This window comes from Nerophis lumbriciformis, linkage group LG27 (genome assembly GCF_033978685.3).
Source record: "Nerophis lumbriciformis linkage group LG27, RoL_Nlum_v2.1, whole genome shotgun sequence".
Classification (NCBI taxonomy): Eukaryota; Metazoa; Chordata; class Actinopteri; order Syngnathiformes; family Syngnathidae; genus Nerophis; species Nerophis lumbriciformis.
Window position 1 is genome coordinate 34551502 of NC_084574.2, and position 27841 is coordinate 34579342.

A 27841-nucleotide genomic window follows, 5' to 3' on the forward strand; every position below is an offset into this window, starting at 1 on the left:
TAGATTGATCAAAGTGTTTAATATTTGATATTTGCAATTATTAATTTTTTTGTGACATTTAGAAATGATCAAAATATTACTGTACATTTTATAATAACTTTTTTACATTGTTATAATTAAAGGGGAATTGCACTCATTTTTGCACTCACAATCTTAATAAGAGACAAGAACACATGTTTTATGTTTATTGCATTCTAACGCCGCTTACAATGGAGTCAACGAGAGGTCCTCTGTTCTACCCAAAAAACCTCTCTAAATAACCATTCAAAAAGCGGCAACCACATGACAATAAAAATGAAATATCAATAAAAATACGATCTAAACAAAATTTATTGAACGCTCGCCTCGCCTGAGCTCAGCACTTGTGGTTCTTCTTGCCTAAATGCTGCACTGAGTTGCAGGATGGAGAGACGATCGGGAGCACCGAAACAAGCTCGCTAGTTAGCTTGCTTACTTGTTGACGCCACCGTTCGCTCTCCGAGCCACAACGCTGCTAATTATACAAACCCCGTTTCCATATGAGTTGGGAAATTGTGTTAGATGTAAATATAAACGGAATACAATGATTTGCAAATCCTTTTCAACCCATATTAAATTAAATGCACTACAAAGACAAGATATTTGATGTTCAAACTCATAAATTTTTTTATTTTATTTTTTGCAAATAATAATTAACTTAGAATTTCATGGCTGCAACACATGCCAAAGTAGTTGGGAAAGGGCATGTTCACCACTGTGTTACATGGCCTTTTCTTTTAACAACACTCAGTAAACGTTTGGGAACTGAGGAGACACATTTTTTAAGTTTCTCAGGTGGAATTCTTTCCCATTCTTGCTTGATGTACAGCTTAAGTTGTTCAACAGTCCGGGGGTCTGTTACACCTCGTTGAACAAATTTTCAATGGGAGATAGGTCTGGACTACTGGCAGGCCAGTCTAGTACCCGCATTCTTTTACTATGAAGCCATGCTGTTGTAACACGTTGCTTGGCATTGGCTTGCTGAAATAAGCAGGGATGGCTTGGATGGCAACATATGTTGCTCCAAAACCTGTATGTACCTTTCAGCATTAATGGGGCCTTCACAGATGTGTAAGTTACCCATGTCTTGGGCACTAATACACCCCCATACCATCACAGATGCTGGCTTTTCAACTTTGCGCCTATAACAGTCCGGATGGTTATTTTCCTCTTTGGTCCGGAGAACACGACGTCCACAGTTTCCAAAAACAATTTGAAATGTGGACTCGTCAGACCACAGAACACTTTTCCACTTTGTATCAGTCCATCTTAGATGAGCTTGGGCCCAGCGAAGCCGACGGCGTTTCTGGGTGTTGTTGATAAACGGTTTTCGCCTTGCATAGGAGAGTTTTTAACTTGCACTTACAGATGTAGCAACCAACTGTAGTTACTGACAGTGGGTTTCTGAAGTGTTCCTGAGCACCATGTGGTGATATCTTTACACACTGATGTCACTTGTTGATGCAGTACAGCCTGAGGGATCAACAAGTGACATCACTTACGTGCAGTGATTTCTCCAGATTCTCTGAACCCTTTGATGATATTACGGACCGTAGATGGTGAAATCCCTAAATTCCTTGCAATAGCTGGTTGAGAAAGGTTTTTCTTAAACTGTTCAACAATTTGCTCACGCATTTGTTGACAAAGTGGTGACCCTCGCCCCATCCCTGTTTGTGAATGACTGAGCATTTCATCGAATCTACTTTTATATCCAATCATGGCACCCACCTGTTCCCAATTTGCCTGTTCACCTGTGGGATGTTCCAAATAAGTGTTTGATGAGCATTCCTCAACTTTATCAGTATTTATTGCCACCTTTCCCAACGTCTTTGTCGCATGTTGCTGGCATCAAATTCTAAAGTTAATGATTATTTGCACAAAAAAAAAATGTTTATCAGTTTGAACATCAAATATGTTGTCTTTGTAGCATATTCAACTGAATATGGGTTGAAAATGATTTCCAAATCATTGTATTCCGTTTATATTTACGTCTAACACGATTTCCCAACTCATATGGAAACGGGGTTTGTAATTATTGTTACATCTTTTTGAAGGGAATCAGGTGGCTCTGTCTGTGGCTCTGAATGTAGTTGAAGTCTGCGGCTTCATGTTAATGTTTCTATATGCCTTAAAACTCAATTAACATATGTTAAAAAAAAAAGTCCAATATTTCATACCCATTAATATTCCTCACAGTTTACATTAAGGAACAATGCAATAAAGTATAGTAATGTAAGACAGTACTATACACTTACGAACAGAAAATAATTTGTATGTTTTTTGAGCTAGACCATGGGTCGGCAACCCAAAATGTTGAAAGAGCCATATTGAACCAAAATACAAAAAACAAATCTGTGTGGAACTGCAAAAAGTCAAAAGCCTTATGTAAGTCTTATAATGAAGTCAACACTTGATATACGTGTCTATATTAGCTATAATAGCCTACTATCATAATGACTATGTGTCACAGGCTGACGCAAATCTTTGTTGACAGAAATGTTGAAATGTGTATATTTATTCTACACACTTTAAAACATTAGTAAAACGGAGGCTTCTCCTGGAAATTACTGGCTTAGAATGGCCAAAGGTATAGATATGTGTGTCTAAGTTAAAGGAAAGGGCAGGTTGTCTTCTTCTAATGGATTTATTACAATCTTTGGCAAGCTGGGTAACGTTTGCCATGGTCTGGAACAACATGGGACACAAACAACTATCAGAGGCAGCCAATATTACATACAGCGACATGCAAATATAAATAAAATCCACAGAGGACATACGTAAAGGAAATTAAATGAGCTCAAATATACCTAAAAATGAGGCATAATGATGCTTTATGTACATGCAGCTCGCCTAAATAGCATGTTAGCATGGATTAGCTTGCAGTCATGCACTGACCAAATATGCCTGATTAGCACTTCACACAAGTCAATAACATCAACAAAGCTCACCTTTGTGCAGTCACGCACAGTGGACAAAATGAGACAAAGAAGGAGTGGCGTAAAAGGCGTTTTTCTGTGGCAGCATCGGAGAAAGTTGTACATGATTGTAAACAAACTATGTTGAGTTCAAGGACCGCCAAAATTAGTAGGACAAAACGGCGCTCGCTAAATATTAAACAGCGGGATTTCTAACAATTAGGAAGGTTTGTGTCATATTTGTCCTACAGAATCCATATTAAAGCAAAAAATATATTTTTCCCCCCCATCTTTTTCCATTTTCATACATTTTTGAAAAAGCTCTAGGGACCGACTAGGAGCGATCCCCGAGCTGGACAAAGTAGCACTGATAGCATGTTTGTGTGTTCAGGGTGGACGACCCCATCTTCAGCTTGGCCACGCCCCTTCACCCCGACGAGCAGCACAGTCACACGCGTGCGCTCATCGCTCGTCATGATGTCATCGATGACATCATCGACCCCTTCAGTGACCTGCAGCAGCCGTCAGAAAGCCAGCAGGTTTGTGGCGGCTGGTTTGGACGAGGTTACGGCAAAGGAAGGAAAAAGAAAAAAACTGCGTGAAGATAAAACATGAAGATTAATTATCCTTCAAGCTGAGGTGCTCGTGTCTTCTCGTTTACCATGTGAAGAAATATTATACTTCCTGATTTTCTAACTTTTCATAAAGCAAACAAAACGTTTTGTTTGAGTGATCACAAAGTTTATAGACGCTCATCATGAATATCATATTCATTATTATAATATATTTCATATCCAAAGAAGTTTACACTCTTTATAAATGTTTGTTGTAACAACATCTAAACACGTTTACAAACACTCTCCATGAATATTCATTTTCATAACATATTTAACAACTTTGTAAACAAGTTCACTATGTAGACGCTTCATATTTAATAACATATTCTACACAAGTTTACATACTTCATGACTATTCATTTTCATAACATTTGATATCTTCTACACAAATTAATGTACACCTCATTGAAATGATACTCGTTTTCATAGCATTCTAAACACGTTTATGTACACTACTGTCATTTTCACAACATTTAGTATCTTTTACACAATCATGACTATCCTATTAATTTGCATAACACATTCATTAATGACGTCTACGCAATTTTGCGAGTGTATGATGTTCATTTTCATAACATTCAATCATGACACCAACACGTTGACTAACACACAATATCCTTTTTCATAACATCAAATCGTAACATCTACACAAGTTTATTAACTGTTATAATAAGCTCAGTTATTTATGCATACTGCATACACCACTAATATTTGGTTGAATATGAGTGATGTTTTTCTGAAAATCATTGTGATTATTTTATGAAAATGAATATGATCACATGTCATACAATGTCAAAATGGTTAAAATAACTCATTAATATTCCATATATAGTACAAAACCCAAAACCAGTGAAGTTGGCACGTTGTGTAAATCGTAAATAAAAACAGAATACAATGATTTGTAAATCCTTTTCAACTTACCGGTATATTCAATTGAATGGACTGCAAAGACAAGATATTTAATGTTCGAACTGAGAAACGTAATTTGTTTTTGCGAATAATCATTAACTTAGAATTTCGTGGCAGCAACACATTGCAAAAAAGTTGGCACAGAGGCATTTTTTACCAGTGTGTTACATGGCCTTTCCTTTTAACAACACTCAGTAAACGTTTGGGAACTGACGAGACCAATTTTTTAAGCTTTTCAGGTGGAATTCTTTCCCATTCTTGCTTGATGTACATCTTAAGTTGTTCCGCTGTGGTGTTTTAGGCTTCATAGTGCGCAACAAATTTTCAATGGGAGATAGGTCTGGACTACTGGCAGGCCAGTCTAGTACCCGCATTCTTTTACTATGAAGCCACGCTGTTGTAACACGTTGCTTGGCATTGGCTTGCTGAAATAAGCAGGGATGGCTTGGATGGCAACAGATGTTGCTCCTAAACCTGTATGTACCTTTCAGCATTAATGGTGCCTTCACAGATGTGTAAGTTACCCATGCCTTGGGCACTAATACACCCCTTTTGAACTTTGTGCCTGTAACAATCCGGATGGTTCTTTTCCTCTTTGTTCTGGAGGACACGACGTCCACAGTTTCCAAAAACAATTTGAAATGTGGACTCGTCGGACCACAGAACACTTTTCCACTTTGCATCTGTCCATCTTAGGTGAACTCGGGCCCAGCGAAGCCGGTGGCGTTTTTGGGTGTTGTTGATAAATGACTTTTGCTTTGCATACTGGTACTAGAGTTTTAACTTGCACTTACAGATGTATCGACAAACTGTAGTTACTGACAGTGGTTTTCTGAAGTGTTCCTGAGCCCATGTGGTGATATCCTTTACACACGGATGTCCCTTTTTGATGCAGTACCACCTGAGGGATCGAATGTCTGTAATATCATCGCTTACATGCAGTGATTTCTCCAGATTCTCTGAACCTTTTGATGATATTACAGACCGCAGATGGTGAAATCCCTAATTTCCTTGCAATAGCTCGTTGAGAAATGTTGTTCTTAAACTGTTCTACAATTTGCTCACGCATTTGTTGACAAAGTGGTGACCCTCGCCCCATCCTTGTTTGTGAATGACTGAGCATTTCATAGAAGCTGATTTTATACCCAATCATGGCACCCAACTGTTCACAATTAGCCTGTTCACCTGTGGGATGTTCCAAATAAGTGTTTGATGAGCATTCCTCAACTTTCTCAGTCTTTTTTGCCACTTGTGCCAGCTTTTTTGAAACATGTTGCAAAAAATAAAGGTTTTCAGTTCGAACGTTAAGTATCTTGTGCTTGCAGTCTATTCAATTGAATATAAGTTGAAAAGGATTTGCAAATCATTGTATTATGTTTTTATTTATGATTTACACAACATGCTAACTTCACTGGTTTTGGGGTTTGTATGATATTTATAAACCACACCATCATTTTAAATATCACTTTTTCCTCAGTAAATGTCCAAGCAATGAATGCTTTCACTTTCCTTTTTACTTACGTTTACAAGTGCTTCAGTCAGTGCCAGGGGGCTTTGACATAATCGTGTTCTACTGTAATTGGCAGCTCCATCTTCTTTTGGATGTCTTTTTGTAATATTTGTTGTGGTAGAAGTTCTACTTTGATCATGTAGTACGACAGTACACTATATAGTAATCCAGTACATATTACTTCCTGTACTCTCATATGAATGCCAACTTCTTTACTCTGTCGCTGAGATGTTTGCTGTACTGTTTATTTTGTAATAAACACGTGTTTATTCATAATAAACACGTGTTTGTTCGTACTGAAACGTTTACATTTGATTTCTAATAACAATTGTTTTTGCTTACAGAATGTTTACCGATGTCCAAATGTCAAATACTGTGTCTCAGGAAGGTAACAGCATTGTGCACGTGTCAAAGGTCATAAGGGGCCAAAGTAAGCATAAGGTGCTGCTATTATTTTTTGTATTTGTGTACAGTATTATTAGTAAACATATTTGCTAAAATCATTCTGCTTCACAATAAAGAAATGATAAAAAAGACTTTAATGTATTCACAAAGTTGATATTGTTTGTCATCAACAGTACCTCCAATTATGACAGTATACATCTTCATGTACATCATTTATCCATACAAATGGTAAGATGTCCTCTGTGGTGGACATGAGGACTCACTACTATACTACTTTTTTATACGCAGAAATGTGTCTAGCCAAAGTTATAGTTGATAGTATGATGAAATGTGCTGTGAAATGCAGAAAAAACAAGAAAAGTTTAAATTCAAGAGACTGTTTTCAATGTTGTGTTCTCATGTCAACAGTTATACGATGTTAAAAGTGGAATATATTGTAAGTGGCAGAAAAGTTGAGCTATAAACTTCTGTATATTGTAAATAGTTTTTTCATTTTCATGTCAAATACAGTAAAAACAAGTCCATTGCAGAGGACATTGCATACAAAAGACACCATTACATACAGTCGCGATCAAAAGTTTACATACACTTGTAAAGAACATAATGTCATGGCTGTGTTGCGTTTCCAATAATTTCTACAAATCTGACCAAATCTGCTGGGTCAAAAGTATACATACAGCAATGTTAATATTTGCTTACATGTCCCTTGGCAAGTTTCACTGCAATAAGGCACTTTTGATAGCCATCCACAAGCTTCTGGCAAGCTTCTGGTTAAATTTGTGACCACACCTCTTGATAAAATTGGTGCAGTTCAGCTAAATTTGTTGGTTTTCTGTCATGGACTTGGTTCTTCAGCATTGTCCACGCGTTTAAGTCAGGACTTTGGGAAGGCCATTCTAAAACCTTAATTCTCGCCTGATTTAGCCATTCCTTTACCACTTTTGATGTGTGTCTCGGGTCATTGTCCTTACAGTTCAGTTTTTGTTTCATCTGACCACAGAACTTTCCTCCAGAAGGTCTTATCTTTGTCCATTTGATGTCAGAGGAAACAAAAATTTAGCTGTTTGGCCACAAATACAGCAATATGTTTGGAGGAGAAAAGCTGAGGCCTTTAATCCCAGGAACACCATTCCCACCGTCAAGCTTGGTGGTGGTAGTATTATGCTCTGGGCCTGTTTTGCTGCCAATGAAACTGCTTTAAATGGGACAATGAAAAAGGAGGATTACCGTATTTTTCGGAGTATAAATTGCACTGGAGTATAAATCGCACCTGCCGAAAATGCATAATAAAGAAGGAAGAAAATATATATATAAGTCGCATTTTTGGAGGAAATGTATTTGATAAAACCCAACACCAAGAATATACATTTGAAAGGCAATTTAAAATAAATAAAGAATAGTGAACAACAGGCTGAATAAGTGTACGTTATATGAGGCATAAATAACCAACTGAGAACGTGCCTGGTATGTTAACGTAACATATTATAGTAAGAGTCATTCAAATAACTATAACATATAGAACATGCTATACGTTTACCAAACAATTTGTCACTCCTAATCGCTAAATCCCATGAAATCTTATACGTCTAGTCTCTTCCGTGAATGAGCTAAATAATAATTTTTGATATTTTACGGTAATGTGTTAATAATTTCACATATAAGTCGCTCCTGAGTATAAGTCGCACCCCCGGCCAAACTATGAAAAAAACTGCGACTTATAGTCCGAAAAATACGGTACCTCCAAATTAGGGATGTCCGATAATGGCTTTTTGCCGATATTCCGATATTGTCCAACTCTTAATTACCGATACCAATATCAACCGATACCGATATCAACCGATACCGATATATACAGTCGTGGAATTAACACATTATTATGCCTAATTTGGACAACCAGGTATGGTGAAGATAAGGTCATTTTAAAAAATAATAATAAAATAAAATAAGATAAATAAATTAAAAACATTTTCTTGAATAAAAAAGAAAATAAAACAATATAAAAACAGTTACATAGAAACTAGTAATTAATGAAAATGAGTAAAATTAACTGTTAAAGGTTAGTACTATTAGTGGACAATCATGTGTGCTTACAGACTGTATCCCTTGCAGACTGTATTGATATATATTGATACATAATGTAGGAACCAGAATATTAATAACAGAAAGAGACAACCCTTTTGTGTGAATGAGTGTGAATGGGGGAGGGAGGTTTTTTGGGTTGGTGCACTAATTGTAAGTGTATCTTGTGTTTTTATGTTGATTTAATAAAAATGAAAAATACAAATAAATAAAAAAACGATATCGATAATAAGAAAAACGATACCGATAATTTGCGATATTACATTTTAAAGCATTTATCGGCCGATGATATTGGCAGGCCGATATTATCGGACATCTCTACTCCAAATTCTCCAGGACAACCTAAAATCATCAGCCGGGAGGTTGGGTCTTGGGCGCGTTGGGTGTTCCAACAGGACAATGACCCCAAACACACATCAAAAGTAATAAAAGAATGGCTAAATCAGGCTATAATTAAGGTTTTTGAATGGGACAATGAAAAAGTAGGATTACCTCCAAATTCTTCAGGACAACCTAAAATCATCAGCCCGGAGGTTGGGTCTTGGGCGCAGTTGGGTGTTCCAACAGGACAATGACCCCAAACACACGTCAAAAGTGGTAAAGGAATGGTTAAATCAGGCTAGAGTTAAGGTTTTTGAATGGCCTTCCCAAAGTCCTGACTTAAACATGCTGAAGAAACAAGTCCATGTCAGAAAACCAACACAATTAGCTGAACTGCACAAATGTTGTCAAGAGGAGTGGTCAAAAATTCAACCAGAAGCTTGTGGATGGCTACCAAAAGCGCGTTATTGCAGTGAAACTTGCCAAGGGACATGTAACCAAATATTATCATTGTTGTATGTATACTTTTGACCCAGCAGATTTGCTCACATTTTCAGTAGACCCATAATAAATTTATAAAAGAACCAAATTTCATGAATGTTTTTTGTGACCAACAAGTATGTGCTCCAATCACAAAAAAATAAGAGTTGTAGAAATGATTGGAAACTCAAGACAGCCATGACATTATGTTCTTTACAAGTGTATGTACACTTTTGATTGGGACTGTATACAGCAAGCATATATAAAGTCAAGCATATATAAAGTCAAAACACAAAAAAATAAGAGTTGTAGAAATGATTGGAAACTCAAGACAGCCATGGCATTATGTTCTTTACAAGTGTATGTACACTTTTGATTGGGACTGTATACAGCAAGCATATATAAAGTCAAGCATATATAAAGTCAAAACACAAAAAAATAAGAGTTGTAGAAATGATTGGAAACTCAAGACAGACATGACATTATGTTCTTTACAAGTGTATGTACACTTTTGATTGGGACTGTATACAGCAAGCATATATAAAGTCAAAATGATTACATTTTTGGCAACTTCTGTTTGGAAGTTACTTTAGTTGAAACGAGTGTCTTGAAATGATAAAGATGAGAATAATCATTGTGGAAAAATATATCATAATCATAATGACATTTGACATTGCAGTGTGGCAATTATTGTCGTCACACTTGGCTCGCATTCCTATTGGCTGCTTTTAATCACGTGACAGATCAGGCTGGGAGGCGGTTGCCGGTCTGATGACGCACCGTCCTCGTAAGACGGTGCAGGGACACGGTGTGAGGAGTCTCCCGTCAAACCCTGACACGATTAACCGGATTAAAAATAGTTTTTTCAAGGAGTTTTCCAACTCTTCTGTGCGTGAAATGATTAAAAACGGCCACCACGCTGCCGACGAGCAGCGGGGCGGAGGCGACTGCAAGCCGGCGAGGTCACACTGCAGCCCGGAGAAAAGGAAGCGACAGGTCCGGTTGTGGTGCGACGGCTGGTAAATATTCTATTTTTAAGTTTGGATTGTTTTTATTTATATTTTTACATTTAAATGTTAACTATATAAACACATAGCTGCCTTGTTATGACCAGTTAATATTTTATACACACACCAGCAACTCATAGTTTGGCTAGCATGCTAACGCTAACTCGTTGGCCATATCAGTGTTTTTACCAACTATGAAGATCATTATGAGCAAAATCTTCACGTAATTGTGTCACTATTTATGAGTTTTGTCTTTAAATATGTCTTCCCTTTTACTGTTTCTAAAATCATACTAAGAATGTGTCATTACGCAACACTGCTATTTACTATTACTAAGAATAACACTTACAGTGTATTACTGTACAAAGTATATTATAGTACAGTTACATTGTATTACTGAATACTAGTAACAGTATTACTGTGATTAACACTTACAGTGTATTACTGTACAAAGTATATTATAGTACAGTTACATTGTATTACTGAATAATAGTAACAGTATTACTGTGATTAACACTTACAGTGTATTACTGTACAAAGTATATTATAGTACAGTTACATTGTGTTACTGAATACTAGTAACATTATTACTGTGATTAACACTTACAGTGTGCTACTGTACAAAGTATATTATACTACAGTTACAGTGTATTACTGAATAATAGTAACAGTATTACTGTGATTAACACTTACAGTATATTACTGTGCAATAGTTTAAGTATATTTTACTACAGTTACATTGTATTACTGAATACTAGTAACATTATTACTGTGATTAACACTTACAGTGTACTACTGTACAAAGTATATTATACTACAGTTACATTGTATTACTGAATACTAGTAACATTATTAATGTGACTAACACTTACAGTATGTTACTGTACAATAGTTAAAGTATATTATACTACAGTTACATTGTATTACTGAATACTAGTAACAGTATTAATGTGATTAACACTTACAGTATATTAATGTACAATAGTTAAAGTATATTATACTACAGTTACATCGTATTACTATATAATAGTAACAGTATTACTGTAGAATAGTTAAAGTATATTATACTACAGTTACATTGTATTACTGAATAATAGTAACATTATTACTGTGATTAACACTTACAGTATATTACTGTACAATAGTTAAAGTATATTATACTACAGTTACATTGTAATACCGAATAATAGTAACATTATTACTGTGATTAACACTTGCAGTATACTACTGTACAATAGTTAAAGTATCTTATACCACAGTTACATTGTATTACTTTATACCAGTAACAGCATCCCCTGCGACCCTGAAAGGGACAAGCGGTAGAAAATGGATGGATGGATGGAATTTATCTTTTACAATGAATAAAATGTAAATGTTAAAAGTAGACATGTCAAATAGACAAAAGCATTTTTATTGTCCCTCAGTATATTATTATATCAGAATCAAATATTAATAATGAAATAGACATTACTCCAGTTTACGTGATGTTAATGTTGTCTTCAGATAGGGTTGGGGTTGAAAAGCATATTTTCAACTACATTAAGTTTATTTTTTAATCATCTTTTTTATCTTCTTCCTCTTCAACGTACACAATGTATCCATCCTTTTACTTTTATTAATGCAACGCTCATTGAAAAATAGTATACACTGTTTATGTTTGTATATTTTTACTTGATTATTGTTGTTTTTACATAAACTCTGACTTGTATTTTTATGAACATGCAAGTAAGATTTCTTACAAAAAGATGTTTACGGTGACAAAAAAAGATACATCCTGAATTTAAATGAGCCTGAAAACTGCTCAGCATTAGTTTAGCTAAGATTTGTATTGCTGTTACAAAACATAACAATGACTTTCTTTCTACTACTTCTATAAATACAGGAAATGTAAGTGAAACTACTTTGGCCTAAAGCAGTCCTTCTCAAAAATTACGATAATATTATTCTAAAACAGTAAGAGTTGTACCACAGTTTATCATTATACCGTTTATCGTTACATCACCAGCATTGGTCATAAAGTAGTATTAGTTAATGTCACCCTAACGACCGGTCTCCATCCATACTCGTCTATATCGCAAATCAATATTTACCATTGAAATAAATTCTCATTTAAATTTTGGCCGTCAAAGTTAATGCATGTGATTAATCACAAAACGGGATAGCATTATTCATGTACAAAACCCAAAACCAGTGAAGTTGGCACATTGTGTAAATTGTAAATAAAAACAGAATACAATGATTTGCAAATCCTTTTCAACTTATATTCATTTGACTAGACTGCAAAGACAAGATACTTAACGTTCAAACTGGAAAACTTTATTTTTTGCAAATATTAGCTCATTTGGAATTCATGCCTGCAACATGTTTCAAAAAAGCTGGCACAAGTGGCAAAATGACTGAGAAAGTTGAGGAATGCTACTCAAACACTTATTTGGAACATCAAACAGGTGAACAGGCTAATTGTCAACAGGTGGGTGCCATGATTGGGTATAAAAGCAGCTTCCATGAAATGCTCAGTCATTCACAAACAAGGATGGGGCGAGGGTCACCACTTTGTGAACAAATGCTTGAGCAAATTGTCGAACAGTTTAAGAACAACATTTGTCAATGAGGTATGGCAAGGAATTCAGGGATTTCATCATCTACGGTCCGTAATATCATCAAAAGGTTCAGAGAATCTGGAGAAGTCAATGCACGTCAGCGTAATAAACATTGAATGCCCGTGACATTTGATCCCCCAGGCGGTACTGCATCAAAAACCGACATCAGTGTGTAAAGGATATCACCATATGGGATCAGGAACACTTCAGAAAACCACTGTCAGTAACTACAGTTTGTCGTTACACCTCTAAATTAAAACTCTACTATGCAAAGCCAAAGCCATTTATCAACAGCACATTTATCAACAACACCCAGAAACGTTGTCGTCAATGTGCCAACTTCACAGGTTTTGGGTTTTGTATGAAGTACGCAGATTAATCGTGCAATCGTGTCATTAAAAGGTCGATAAGCTTATACATTAAAATATTAAAGTTTTCTTTAATATCGTCTTTAATATTGTCCATCAGTCATAATCCTTTGACAAGAGCATGTCTTGTCTCTTTACATTGCGTTCTAAATAGTTAAAAACTGCTTGGTTCATCTATCACGCCTATAAGTCACTTAAAAAAACCTCCATTAGCATTTTATATGCATGCTGTAAGTATGTCTGTAACTAATGTAGTAACACGTACATTCATAATAAAACATAATATTTACAGTATTTTGCTCATTGCAAGCATTACTGTAATTTATTTCATGGGTGCATAGATTTCACAGAGACAGCTAGCATTAACAACAACATTGTGAGCACGTTCTGTGTTTTTGTTTCCAATAATCATGGCAGACTTGGTGACAAACGAATATTGAGACTACTTTGGGACAAATCAAGATCCATAACCGTATCTTAATGATCCTGAATATACGGACTGGAGGATGAACTACTGGTTGTAGAAGCTGAGTCGGCGAGAAGAGAGTGTGAAAGGTTGGAGCAGACGGATGCTGTCAGCAGTGATACAAAATGTTAAACTACGGTATTTATATTCCCGTAATACTGTGTAAATCAAAACAGTCTCTGAAATGTCAATGGAATTATAGCATGACAAGGCGCTTTTATATTGCATTTTACTGTAAAGCGGCAGCCCTTACCTGCTCCAGGACCAGAGCTGACAGCACCCCATTAAACACAGAATTTGGCCATCTCATTGCTTGAGGCACTGGCGTGCGCGACGAATTTCCCGGAACAAAACAGACGAGAACACAAAAGCAATGCTGACAGGGATGACGCATTCAGTTTGAGAATCACTGGTCTATACTGTATGGTGACAGAATGAATGTATGTTATGACTAATATTGAAAACTACAAAAGCACTTGTTCCAGGACCTATTTCAGACGTTTTTTTTTCAAATTTTGTCCAAATCCGTCCTTTAGTTATGGTGATAACTATCGGATTTTGCAAATGGTTGCATTTTTTTATGAAGCAGCACATTTTTTCGGAACATCGGCCCTGCCAACAAGGTGTCCCTTATTTTTTTTTCAGCAACCCTATGAACGCTACCCTGTGTCAATTATAACTTTCTTTTCAAGTAAAACAATGTTATGTCGCTTTTCTTTTTCACTTCATGTTAGCTAGCATGCTTTAGCCATGTTAGTATGCTATATCTTCTTCAGTAACAAGTTAGTATGTGTGTCATTAATGTAAAGTGTAGTGACTTAATGTCAAAACAGATTTAAGTTGACCGTAATTTTAATTTCTACAGCGATGATTTCAGTGAATATCATCCACTTCTTTTTCTCAGCACTGTCCTTCACTCTCACTTTCTTAACATGCTTGCAAAAACTAATATATGTATTTCTAGCTAACAACCAATGCTAACGAGTGAGACTCCAGATGTTGGTGGGATCTTACAGGGTTCACTCTGACATTACGCCACCTTGTGTGGAGGTATTCTGAAGCTGACTCTTAACTAAAACTGTCGAAGTTAACGCGTCAACTCATGCGATTAATCACAAAGATTATCGCATTAATCATATATAAATGCAGATTAATTGCGCAATTTATTTTAAGTCCACATGATCCTTTACCTTAACCGGGGAAGGTTACCAGAAAGTTGTGTGTTGTCATACGGTCAGTGATCAGGTCAATGCAAAGATGAGTGTGGAGACTCCGACTGGTGTGCTGATTAATTTCACTTAAACAGACGGTGCTTTAGCTAAAACTGTTAAAAAATAAAATAAAAACAATTCTGTATGACATTCTGACTATATAATTACATTTGTATTTTTCAAAGTTTTAAAAAATGTACTATGATTAATCGTAATTTATCAAAATGCAAAAATCTGATTTTGAAAATGTATCGTCTGTCAGCGCTACTCCTAACATTTTTTTCTTTGCAATCGAATAAAAAAAATAGCCGATACATGACTCCTATGTGAAAAAAGTTTGTATGGTTGGACACTCATAAGCCGGGGTACTACTGTACGGTAATTTCAATTGATTGAAGTTTTAATTCTTGACAACTTGAAAGTTTCAAGTGTGAAAGGATACAATAAGCCAGGGGTGTCAAACTAATTTTAGCTCAGGCGCCGCATGGAGGAAAATCTATTTCGACGGACGGGTAAAATCATGGCATAATACATTAACTATGACAACTTCAGATTGTTTTCTTTGTTTTACTTTGGCCCAAAATAGAACAAGCACATTCTGAAAATGTACATATCACAAATGACAAAACACTTCAAGTTAGTTGAAAATTATGAGGACAAAATTGGTGCAGTTTCAATAACACTATGAAGAACCCAATGAATTTAGACCTTATCTCAGTGTATCTACAAAGCAATTACACTTTAAGTCCCAGCCCATCAAGGATTGAACAAACAAACTAAATAAAGCGTAAATAAAAACTCTTATGTATCAACAACTTCATGTGTCATTTCCACATTTTAATCCTGTGCTAACTCTACAAACTATACAAACTGAGGTAGAAACTTTCCAAGAGGGTTGAGTTACTCCCTGCCTTACAGGCATCACTGTGTATCGATAAAACAATAAAAGCTGTGCAGTGTGTGAACAATTTCAACAATCCAAAAATAAAAACCTAAAAGAGTGACACTATTGCAGTAAATCACACGCTGTTCACTTTCTTTACATTTGCACAGAAGACAATCATTTTTACAGAACTATACAGCGCCCCCCGCGACCCCAAAGGGAATAAGCGGTAGAAAATAGATGGATGGATATATCAATGTGCAGTGTCACATTTTTAGTGGGGTTACCAATTGTTTATTTTACTCCTGTTTGTTTTATGTTGGGTACCTCTTGCTTGGTGTACTTGCTTGCCCCTATTTGCTTGCCTAACACAATTGCTATTGCGACATCCAGTGGACACATTTAGAACAGCAGTTTCTTTAATTTAAAAAATTCAGCTAAATTTTACACTGAGGAAACTCATCTCAGTGGCCGGATTGAACATGCCATATGTTTGACATGCCTGCAATAAGCTACAGGTACAGTACTTATAGCATTACCACTGGTCACTTTATTAGGTACATATGCACAATTTATGTAGGAATAGGATATAAATTATGTTATCTTTAATCACAGCTTTGTTGTTTTGGTCTTATAAAACATGTTTAGTATTAGTGTTACATTTTTCAGCATAACTATTAGAACATTGTTTTATTAAACTAGACCTATCTTATTAAAAGTAGCTTTTTGAAACATATCCTTAAATGTATAACTTTTTAAATTGTATACATTTTTTGTGTGTGAAGGGTTAAAATCAGCAGAGGCCAAGTGCAAATAAACATTGTTGCAGCGCAGCTATAACCTTTGACATACATACTTGGTCTAACAAAGTTGCAATCCATGCTTTATTATCATTGTTGTATGTATACTTTTGACCCAGCAGATTTGCTCACATTTTTAGTAGACCCATAATAAATTCATAAAAGAACCAAACTTCATGAATGTTTTTTGTGACCAACAAGTATGTGCTCCAATCACAAAAAAATAAGAGTTGTAGAAATGATTGAAAACTCAAGACAGCCATGACATTATGTTCTTTACAAGTGTATGTACACTTTTTGATTGGGACTGTATACAGCAAGCATATATTAAGTCAATATGATTACATTTTTGCATTGACACTTTATGTCAATGCAAATGGCAACTGTAAAACGTGTGTAATCTCATGAAAAATCATGTAAATGAAAATAATGAATGCAAAGCATGTTCCTATTTGTAATTGCAAAGTAGTTAAAAATTAACATCCTGGTTAAAGCACATATTACACTATATCTCAATTGTTTATTATATACTATAAATACCACTCAGTCAGTATGTATTTATGTATTATTTGATCTTATGTTGTACACGATAATAATGTTTTTGTCATTGTAGTTACGACATGGTCCACTACGGTCATTCCAATCAGCTGCGGCAAGCAAAAGGCATGGGAGATTACCTCATTGTTGGAGTGCATACCGATGGTAAGATGACAAATACACGTTTTATGACAAGTCTACTGTACTTTGTAATGAACAATGTCATCATTTAAAGCACTTGTAAGCGATGTCACATGATCACTTTTTTCAACGCAAAATACAATACAATGTTAGAAACTAATCATGACTATTCATGTCCATGATAACTGTACGAGGTTGTGTCCACACACAAAGTCTACACACAAGTTTTTATAGGTGTACAATTATAGAAATGTAATGTACCGGTACTTCTCTAATCACACATTTCGGAGGTGTACATTTTTTCTCCTCATAGTGCACATGGAGTGAGGGAAAGGAAGTGTTGCTGGCTTCTGCTTGCTAAACCAACACAATGCAGTCATGGGCTAGCAATAGTGCCAAGGAGAACCCAGAGTTTAGAAAATCCTCTTTGGCGGTCAAAGAGTCCTGTTTGGGAACACTTGTTCTTCCTGGTTTTAACCATGTTATTCATAACATAAACAAAGACAAGGGGATGAGATGAAAGCAGTGTAACCAGTACAAACTGAAACTATTAATACTCTACCTGTGGCTGAATGAATAATCTATCTTCATTTGTATTCTGAATAACCAATTATGACAATGTTCCTTTCTATCATGTTTTACGCCTCCAAGCTCTATTTGGTAATCAAAAATCTCTATTACAAACTGGAACTATTATTACTGTACTTCAACCAAATAATAAACGTATTACAGTGAAAAAAATCATACTCTTGTAACCTTTAGTAATTTGTCTTCAACCTTTATTAAAAACTAACATTGTAAACCAGTTTTGTTCAAAGTGCGGCCATTTTCTTTTTATTGTCAAAATAAAAGTGATGATCTGGTTGAGAAATGTTTCCAACTTTCCATCTAATGTTATCCTTCTTAGATTTTGAGAGATGCTCTTGTACTTTATAGTACCCGCTTCCTAAACATATTTATTTTAAGTATCAATTGCTGTTTTATAAGCCACAGTCAATCATTATCACGAATACAATACAAAACCAGTGAAGTTGGCACGTTGTGTAAATCGTAAATAAAAACAGAATACAATGATTTGCAAATCCTTTTCAATTGAATAGAATGCAAAGACAAAATATTTAATGTTCGAACTGGTAAACTTTGTTATTTTTTGCAAATATTAGCCCATTTGGAATTTGATGCCTGCAACATGTTTAAAACAAGCTGGCACACGTGACAAAAAGACTGAGAAAGTTGAGGAATGCTCATCAAACACTTATTTGGAACATCCAACAGGTGAACAGGCTAATTGGGAACAGGTGGGTGCTATGATTGGGTATTCATAAACAAGGATGGGGCGAGTGTCACCACTTTGTGAACAAATGCGTGAGCAAATTGTCGAACAGTTTAAGAACATAAATTCTCAACGAGCTATTGCAAGGGATTTAGGGATTACACCATCTACGGTCCGTAATATCATCAAAAGGTTCAGAGAATCTGGAGAAATCACTGCACGTAAGCGGCAATGCCTGTGACTTTCGAGCTTTCAGACAGTACTGCATCAAAAAGCGACATCGTGTGTAAAGGACATCACCACATGGGCTCAGGAACATTTCTGAAAACCACTGTCAGTAACTACAGTTTGTCGCTACATCTGTAAGTGCAAGTTTAAACTCTACTATGCAAAGTGAAAGCCATTTATCAACAACACCCAGAAATGCCGCCAGTTTCGCTGGGCCCGAGCTCATCTAAGATGGACTGATGCAAAGTGTAAACGTGTTCTGTGGTCTGACGAGTCCACATTTCAAATTGTTTTTGGAAACTGTGGACAGCATGTCTTCCGGACCAAAGAGGAAAAGAACCATCCGAACTGCTATAGGCGCAAAGTTCAAAAGCCAGCATCTGTGATGGTATGGGGGTGTATTAGTGCCCAAGGCATGGGTAACTTACACATCTGTGAAGGCACCATTAATGCTGAAAGGTACATACAGGTTTTTGAGCAACATATGTTGCCATCCAAGCATTGTTATTATGGACGCCCCTGCTTATTTCAGCAAGACAATGCCAAGCCACATTCTGCACGTGTTACAACAGTGTGGCTTCGTTGTAAAAGAATGCGGGTAATAGACTGGCCTGCCTGTAGTCCAGACCTGTCTCCCATTGAAAATGTGTGGCTCATTATGAAGCGTCAAATACCACAACAGAGACCCCAGACTTTTGAACAACTTAAGCTGTACATCAAGCAAGAATGGGAAAAAATTCCACCTGAAATGCTTAAAAAATGTGTCTCCTCAGTTCCGAAAAGTTTACTGAGTGTTGTTAAAAGGAAAGGCCATGTAACACACTGGTAAAAATGCCCCTGTGCCAACTTTTTTGCTACGTGTTGCTGCCATTAAATTCTAAGTTAATGATTATTTGCAAAAAAAAAAAATTAAGTTTCTCAGTTCGAACATTAAATAACTTGTCTTTGCAGTCTATGCAATTGAATATAAGTTGAAAATGATTTGCAAATCATTGTATTCTGTTTTTATTTATGATTCACACAACGTGCCAACTTGACTGGTTTTGGGTTTTGTAAAAATAGATTTTATTAGGGAGACGTTAATAGGGCTTTGACAAACTAAAAAACGGAGAACACATTAAAACATGTATTTGATGTGACTATACTGTATGTACAGTATATGTACTGTATTTGATTTTGTTGTGTTTGTGTACCTAATGTCTGTATTTGCTAATAAGCAAGTAAGAAAATGATCTCTGGTCATCTCTTTGGGACACAACATTGGTCCTGCTCGTGATATATCATCAGTGATATCAATAATTGTCTTCCACTGTCTCCTCAATCCACAGCGGAAATTTCCAAGCACAAAGGTCCTCCAGTGTTCACTCAGGAAGAACGCTACAAGATGGTGGGTGCTATCAAGTGGGTGGATGAGATTGTGGAAGGAGCTCCCTACGTCACCACACTGGAGACTTTGGACAAGTTCAACTGTGACTTCTGCGTACATGGTGGTTAGTTCTCAACCCTCACAATCCTCTGCCATGATGTTTTCACATGACGAGCATTTAGCAGGATGTTTGCTCGGGCAGATGACATCACACTGACAGTGGATGGTAAGGACACGTACGAAGAGGTGAAGCGAATGGGACGCTATCGGGAATGTAAGCGCACTCAGGGAGTCTCCACCACAGACCTTGTAGGACGTATGCTCCTCATGACCAAGTCACATCACAGCAACATGGTGAGGTGCCTTCTAGAATTATAAATACTCCATGTTAGGAAAAACAGTGTTACATAATAACAGCGTTACTAACGCTGCACTTCTCTTTTTAAATTTTGTCTATCATTCACAATTCTTATGTGAGACAAGAACACATGCCTTTCTTTTTAATACATTCTTATTTGTAATGTACGGCAAGTACAAGGTGGCTAACAAGGGAGTTAATGGAATTTGTTTTAATCGGCTTATACAGCGCACAAAAAGACATCCAAAAACATCCAACAACGTTTTATATGAATATCTACTTATAGCGTAATGTAGTCACAGGCACATTCATAATAACATAATGTTTTAAGCATACGGCGGTGCATTAACTTCACAGACGTATCACAATTTTCAACAGACGTTCGCTATTTCGTTCAACAACAACAACTACCACTAATCATGGCAGACTTCATGAGAGACAATGACTACTATGGGACAAATGATGATCCAGAACCGTATATTTTTGAGCCTGAAAATACAGAGGATGAGGCGATGAGCTACAAGTTTTAGATGCTGAGGGATAAGCAGATCCAGCAAGTAGCACTATTGCTAAGTGCTAAACAAGAAATATAAACTACGAATATAATAAAACAATCACTCACTGTACAATGTATGCGCTTACTAGGATGCTGACAGATGGGATGTTTATATATTCTGGTTTGGATCAAGAATTAATCATAATCCTCACGCAGGTAAAAAAATAAAAAAATGTTGGGCGCAAACAAGCGTCTTTTCGTGTCTTTCTCGTGATAGAATAGAATAGAAAGTACTTTATTGATCCTTGGGGGAAATTCAGCACCATCGTGATCTCTGGGTCTAAGTTGAATGTCAAAATTGACCAACTTCTTAGTTTATGGCCACAACCTACTATAATACAGGTAAGAGGCATGATTTATAACCTAGCACAAACTTTCACCAACTCAAAGGCGATGCAGAAGCTCACCAGCTCAGTATGTCAATAGCTGCATAAGCTGGATCCCTCTCTGTGATCACGGCGCCGTAGTTCCTTAGCGCTTTTGATAACAATATTGCTAATACTTGGTTAATATGCAGATTACAACATGAAAATGGGGTACTGTTGGTGGTTTTAGATGACAGCTTAACAGGAAGTACAACATTTGCCAGGGGATTTTCCGAATAAAATACTCTGCGTTTCATAATACGTTATTTAGCCATTGTAAAAAAAACGTAATTGAATTTTGCCTATCTTTCACAATCCTTATAAGAGACAAAAATACAACAGTTTTCTTTTTTGCATTCTAATTTGTAATAATTGGCTCATTCTTGGTGGCTAGCTATTTCAGCTAATGGTAGCAATTCTGCCTCTCAATCACTTTAAAAATGCATCCAAAATCCACCAACAATACTTAATTCACGTTCCTTAATTTGTACAATAACCAAGCTGTAGCAACATTGTTATTGTAAGAGCAAACATGGATGAATTTATTTTTACCTTAACCCTTATTCAGTCAGTGATCAGATCAATGCACACATTAGTGCAAAAATGGCTGGGACATTCACCATCCTACTGGTGTGCTCGCTGGCAAATTTCACTCCAAAATACAGCCTTAAAGAACTTAAAAAAAACTAACAAAATTTTGCGAAAATAAATGAGACGCATTCAAGTAAAATGTTTAAACAAGTTCCTGGATGACATTCTGACAATACAATTACATTTCCATCCACCCATCCATTTTCTACCGCCTGTCCCTCTTGTGTAGGGTTGCAAAATTCCGGGAATATTCAAAGTTGGAAACTTTCCATGGGAATTAACGGGAATATATGGGAATTAACGGGAATTAATGGGAATAAACATTGAATGCAACATGCTAGATCTTGCAGCATTATTATTAGCTAAAACAACCTGAAAATTCAGTAGAATTTCAACCCTGTATTGTGCATTCCTCCATCACATGTGCAGTGCATTCTTCCATCACATGCACAGATAATTCCCAGCATGCTACACACTACAGTAGGGCTATTGAGGCCACACTAGTATTTGAGTCCAAGGACTTCATCCAGTCAGGTAAGTTTTGATGATATTACTGAGGTAAATATATTTGATCTATGGTATTTAAGTTTAATAGAGGTGTAATTGCTTGTTACTGTATGACTGTAGACTACTCCAGCAGACTTCCACTCAAGCTAGCTAGCTATTCCTGTACTTGTTAAATGATTTTGGGGCCAATACCTCTAGTTAGCTAGGTTTATGTACCACGACAGTCTCATAATGAACCGAAAATATTTCTCCGTTAGCCGTGATGCTAATTTTCTCTATGTTAAATCCCATTGATTTATGCTAACAACGTTAGCGATGCGTATTTACCTTTTTTGTGATCTGTAAAGTTCAACCAGCAAATACTAAATCAAAATGTGTAGTTTCCTCTGCCTTCTGTTCTGCTAGCCATTATGTTGTCATACAAGAATGTAGGTTATAGTTTGATTTAGCATGCTGATTGAGTGTTCATTTATTCATCTAGCCTATGATGTGGGATCTGAGCCGAGGATGTCGTTGTGGCTTGTGCAGCCCTTTGAGACACTCGTGATTTAGGGCTATATAAGTAAACATTGATTGATTGATATTTCTATTCATTTGTCCATCAGTAAAATATTTTTAAAGACTACTCGAATTGTTTAGCTGACTATTTATATCTGTGTGTGGCATTGCATTAGTGTTTTACAAAAATAAATAAATACAAATAATGCCACGTACACCATCTGATGTGTGGAGACATTTCACCCCAACCAATGTAGGCGGAAAGGCTGTGTACATTTGCAAATACTGTGCAAATAGCTACGTCAAAAATGCCACAAAGATGCAGCAGCATATAGAAAAGTGCCCAATAATATATCATTATTGTAATTCCCCATGAATTCCCATGAATTCCCATGGACTGCGTCCAACTTTGAATAATCAAAAAATTGTCAATATTTCCAAACTTCCCGAGCTTAACTTCCCGTGGTAAATTTCCGGAAACCAGAAACTTTCCACCCCTTTGCAACCCTACTCTTGTGTACAAATATTGCGGACTTTTCTTAAGCAAATTTTATTTATGCAAGCGAGTAATCACTTGTGAATAATCATTATTAATCCACATTCTAAAATGTGATTATTCTGATTTAAAAAATATATAATTTGACAGCATTTATTATTTCATGTTTTGTTTGTACACAGCTCGACAGCATATGTACTTTAGCAGCATGATGTGCTGCGTGTATCATGATCAATATTAGTGACTCACTCGATGAACTGTTGTCTGTTTGGTCCAGGTGGCCGGGGCCATTTTTTCCGTTTTGTTTTGGGGAAACACTCCATTTATGTCAGCATAACTTGGCTCCAAGTGCCACATTTAGACCGTGACCAAGTGACGGCGACCTCACTCTTCCGGTTTCCGTCTGCTCCAATATTTCACCCTGTGTTCGTGCTCGCTTCTCAAAGCAGCAGTTATCCTTTGTATATTCAGTTTCAAAAAAATAAAAGGTTGTGAATCATCATTTGAACAAAAATAGCCATCTTTGTCTTCTATTACCAAGTCTGCCATGATTAGAACACACAAGGGTTTCTTACAGAAGTAGGAACACACATTTGTTGCCAGAAGTCAGAAGTGTGTTGCTATTGAAAAGGAAATAATTGCGCTGAGGAAAGTAGTTCCGGTAATGCATATAATGACCAAAATAAGATAAATATTGTACGGATTACATATTGTTATGTAAGTGTATGTTACTACATTTAATATATACTTGCAATATATATACTTTTTGTCATGTCTGTGTAATCATGTTTTGTTTTAAGTCATGTTTTGTTTAGTTATAGGACTCTTTAGTTTCTGTCTTTTCACTCCCTTGTCTTGTTTCCATGATTACCCCATTAGTTTCACCTGTTCCACGTTTGGACTCATTGTGCACTCTTGATTATCACCATAGCAACGCATTAGTTTTCACCTGTCACGTCACGCACCTGTTTCACGTCTTGAGTCACGCACCTGTTTTCGTTAATCATGTCTGTACTATTTAAGTTCAGAGTTTTTCAGTTTGTCTTCCTGACGACCTCCCCACATTTATGCTCGACACATTTCTAACTCCTTTTCATGTCCATCGTTCACGCTGCTCCTTTTTTGTCCATGTCAAGTAAGTTTTCTTTATTCAAGCCATAGTTTGCAAGTTTTGTTTAATTGTTCATAGTTTCTGCCCTTGTGCAAGTTTTGTGTTTATAGTCAAGTTTTGTACTTCCGCCCTTGTGCGCGCTTTTCGTTTATTACTTTTTTATATATATTAAATAAATCATGTACCTTAATTCCCGTCTCGCCCGAGCCAACTTTCCGCTGCATCCCGGAAAAGCAAACACCCAAGATCAAGTCCTGACAGTAGGTCGTCAGCAGACCCGCTTTTCCGCACCTAAGTTGGCCGAGTTGGACATTTTGGACGAGGCTTCTTGGGCGGTCCTGTGTGCGATGGAGGAGGAAACTCTGCGCTACTCCTCCGTGGAGTACAGAGACTCCATTTGGTCCCAGGAATGCGGGGACGCAGCGCAGTGCCGGAAGCGCCGCTCCTGACGAAGGACTTCAGGAAGAACTTCCGCGAGCCAGCAGGACACGCCGCTCCCACAAGCCCCTCCCCCTCCGGGCGGAAGCAAGCAGCAACCAGCCCGGCTTCGCCCGGATGACGTCAAAGACCAGGATTTTTTTTTTCTGAATTCTTTTTCTTTTGATTCCCCGCTCCCCAGGACTCAAGCCACACCCAAGACACAAAACAATTTTTTTTCACCCACTCAATCCCAGGTACAAAAAAGACAATTTGGACAATTTAATGGGGAAGTTTCTGCCCTCCTCCGCCCACCCCTACAGAGAGTTCCAGACCGCAGGGAGCGCGTCTGGTATCCGCCCCTTGAGGGGGGGGCTAGGGCTGGGAATTGTTCAGGTGGGGTGGCTCAGCATCACGATGTCAAGCCACAGCCTCCAGCACGGCCGCCACCACCAGTCTTTCGCCATGCCAAGCCGCAACCCCCAGCTAGGCCACCTCCACCTGCACCAGTAGCAGCACCACGGCTAGCACCACGGCTAGCTGCTCCAAGGCTAGCACCACGGCTAGCTGCTCCAAGGCTAGCTCCACGGCTAGCACCTGTAGCTGCTCCAAGACTAGCACCACGGCTAGCTGCTCCAAGGCTAGCACCTGTCGCTGCTCCAAGGCTAGCACCTGTCGCTGCTCCAAGGCTAGCACCTGTCGCTGCTCCACGGCTAGCACCTGTAGCTGCTCCACGGCTAGCACCTGTAGCTGCTCCACGGCTAGCACCAGACCCTCCACACCAAGACCCTCCACGCCAAGTCCAAGACCAAGACCCTCCACGCCAAGACCAAGATCCTCCACGCCAAGTCCAAGACCAAGACCCTCCACGCCAAGTCCAAGACCAAGACCCTCCACGCCAAGACCAAGACCCTCCACGCCAAGTCCAAGACCAAGACCCTCCACGCCAAGTCCAATTCCCGTCTCGCCCGAGCCAACTTTCTGTTGCATCCCGGAAAAGCTAACACCCAGGACCAAGTCATGACACTTTTAGTGTGTATACAAAACGTTGGAGGGTTTTGAAGTTACTTTAGAGGGCTTAGAAAGCTTCAAAGGTGACTCCTATTAGCTGCATCTTTCAAGGCTTTTTTAAATCATCTTTAGAATCCTTAAAAAAAAAAGACGTGTTATCTCATAAAGATAACGTGTTATCTCATAAAGATAACACGTGTTATCTCAAGTCGCCACCTCATCTGCGATGAGGTGGCGACTTGTCCAGGGTGTACCCCGCCTTCCGCCCGATTGTTGCTGAGATAGGCTCCAGCGCCCCCCGCGACCCCAAAGGGAATAAGCGGTAGAAAATGGATGGATGGATCTCATAAAGATTGTGAACGATAGGCAAAATACAAAAAAAAAGTGCAGTTCTCCTTTAAGGTTGACTTGCCAAACCACTGTCTATGTGCATGACTTGACTACACAAAGTCCTGCATGTTTGTATGATTGTGCTTAAAGTTGACTACACAAAGTACTGCACGTTAGCATGTATGTGCTTAAGTTGACTACACAAAGTCATGCATGTTAGTATGTACTGTAAGTTGACTACACAAAGTCCTGCATGTTTGTATGATTGTGCTTAAAGTTGACTACACAAAGTCCTACATGTTAGCATGTATGTGCTTAAGTTGACTACACAAAGTCCTGCATGTTTGTACAGTATGTACATGCCTAAGTTGACTACACAAAGTCCTGCATATTAGTAAGAATGCGCTTAAGTTGACTACACAAAGTACTGCATCATGTTAGTACAGTATGTACGTCCCTAAGTTGACTACACAAAGTCCTGCATGTTAGTAAGAATGTGCCTAAGTTGACTGCACAAAGTCCTGCATGTTAGTAAGAATGTGCTTAAGTTGACTACACAAAGTCCTGCATGTTAGTACAGTATGTATGTGCCTAAGTTGACTACACAAAGTCCTGCATGTCAGTAGGAATGTGCCTAAGTTGACTGCACAAAGTCCTGCGTGTTATGTATGTGCCTAAGTTGACTACACAAAGTCCTGCCTGTTACTAAGAACGTGCTTAATTTAACTACACAAAGTCCTGCCTGTTACTATCCATCCATCCATCCATTTGCTACCGCTTATTCCCTTCGGGGTTACTAAGAACGTGCTTAAGTTGACTACACAAAATCCTGCATGTTAGTACAGTATGTACGTGTCTAGGTTTACTACACAAAGTCCTGCATGTTAGTACAGTATGTACGTGCCTAGGTTGACTACACAAAATCCTGCATGTTAGCATGTATGTGCCTAGGTTTACTACACAAAGTCCTGTATGTGAGCATGTACGTGCCCAGGTTTACTACACAAAGTCCTGCATGTTAGCATGTACGTGCCTAAGTTGACTACACAAAGTCCTGCCTGTTACTAAGAATGTGCTTAAGTTGACTACACAAAGTCCTGCATGTATATACGTGCCTAGGTTTACTACACAAAGTCCTACATGTTAGTATGAATGTGCCTAGGTTGACTACACAAAGTCCTGCATGTTAGTATGAATGTGCCTAAGTTGACCACACAAAGTCCTGCATGTTAGTATGAATGTGCTTAAGTTGACCACACAAAGTCCTGCATGTTAGTATGAATGTGCCTAAGTTGACTACACAAATTCCTGCATGTTAGCATGTACGTGCCTAAGTTGACTACACAAAGTCCTGCATGTTATTATGTACGTGCTTAAGTTGACTAAACAAAGTCCTGTATGTTAGTATGAATGTGCCTAAGTTAACCACACAAAGTCCTGCATGTTAGCAAGTACATGCTTAAATTG

At 37.5% G+C, this 27841-nt stretch overlaps 2 protein-coding genes and 1 long non-coding RNA gene across 5 annotated transcripts in view; 2 read left to right on the forward strand and 1 right to left on the reverse strand.

Annotated features, from left to right (window-relative positions):
- sirt7 (sirtuin 7) overlaps positions 1-6986 on the forward strand; it is a 26454-nt gene extending 19468 nt beyond the window's left edge. For both annotated transcript variants that reach the window (XM_061988091.2, XM_061988092.2), the window contains one exon: positions 3325-6986. In XM_061988091.2, coding sequence (XP_061844075.1) covers positions 3325-3535 — 211 coding nt within the window. In that variant the 3' untranslated portion in view covers positions 3536-6986. The remainder of the gene's footprint in view (positions 1-3324) is intronic.
- On the reverse strand, positions 3412-14063 carry LOC133624492 (uncharacterized). The gene is made up of 2 exons (XR_009818015.1): positions 13949-14063; positions 3412-3483 (listed from the first exon to the last, which is right to left on the reverse strand). It is a non-coding gene; the product is annotated as an uncharacterized lncRNA (long non-coding RNA).
- Positions 10018-27841, forward strand: part of LOC133624489 (ethanolamine-phosphate cytidylyltransferase-like) — a 41799-nt gene continuing 23975 nt past the window's right edge. Inside the window, exons 1-4 of one of the 2 annotated variants that reach the window (XM_061988089.2) lie at positions 10018-10273; positions 17203-17291; positions 20097-20258; positions 20337-20488. In XM_061988089.2, coding sequence (XP_061844073.2) covers positions 10026-10273; positions 17203-17291; positions 20097-20258; positions 20337-20488 — 651 coding nt within the window. In that variant the 5' untranslated portion in view covers positions 10018-10025. The remainder of the gene's footprint in view (positions 10274-17202; positions 17292-20096; positions 20259-20336; positions 20489-27841) is intronic. The other variant, XM_072916431.1, reaches the window with a different exon arrangement.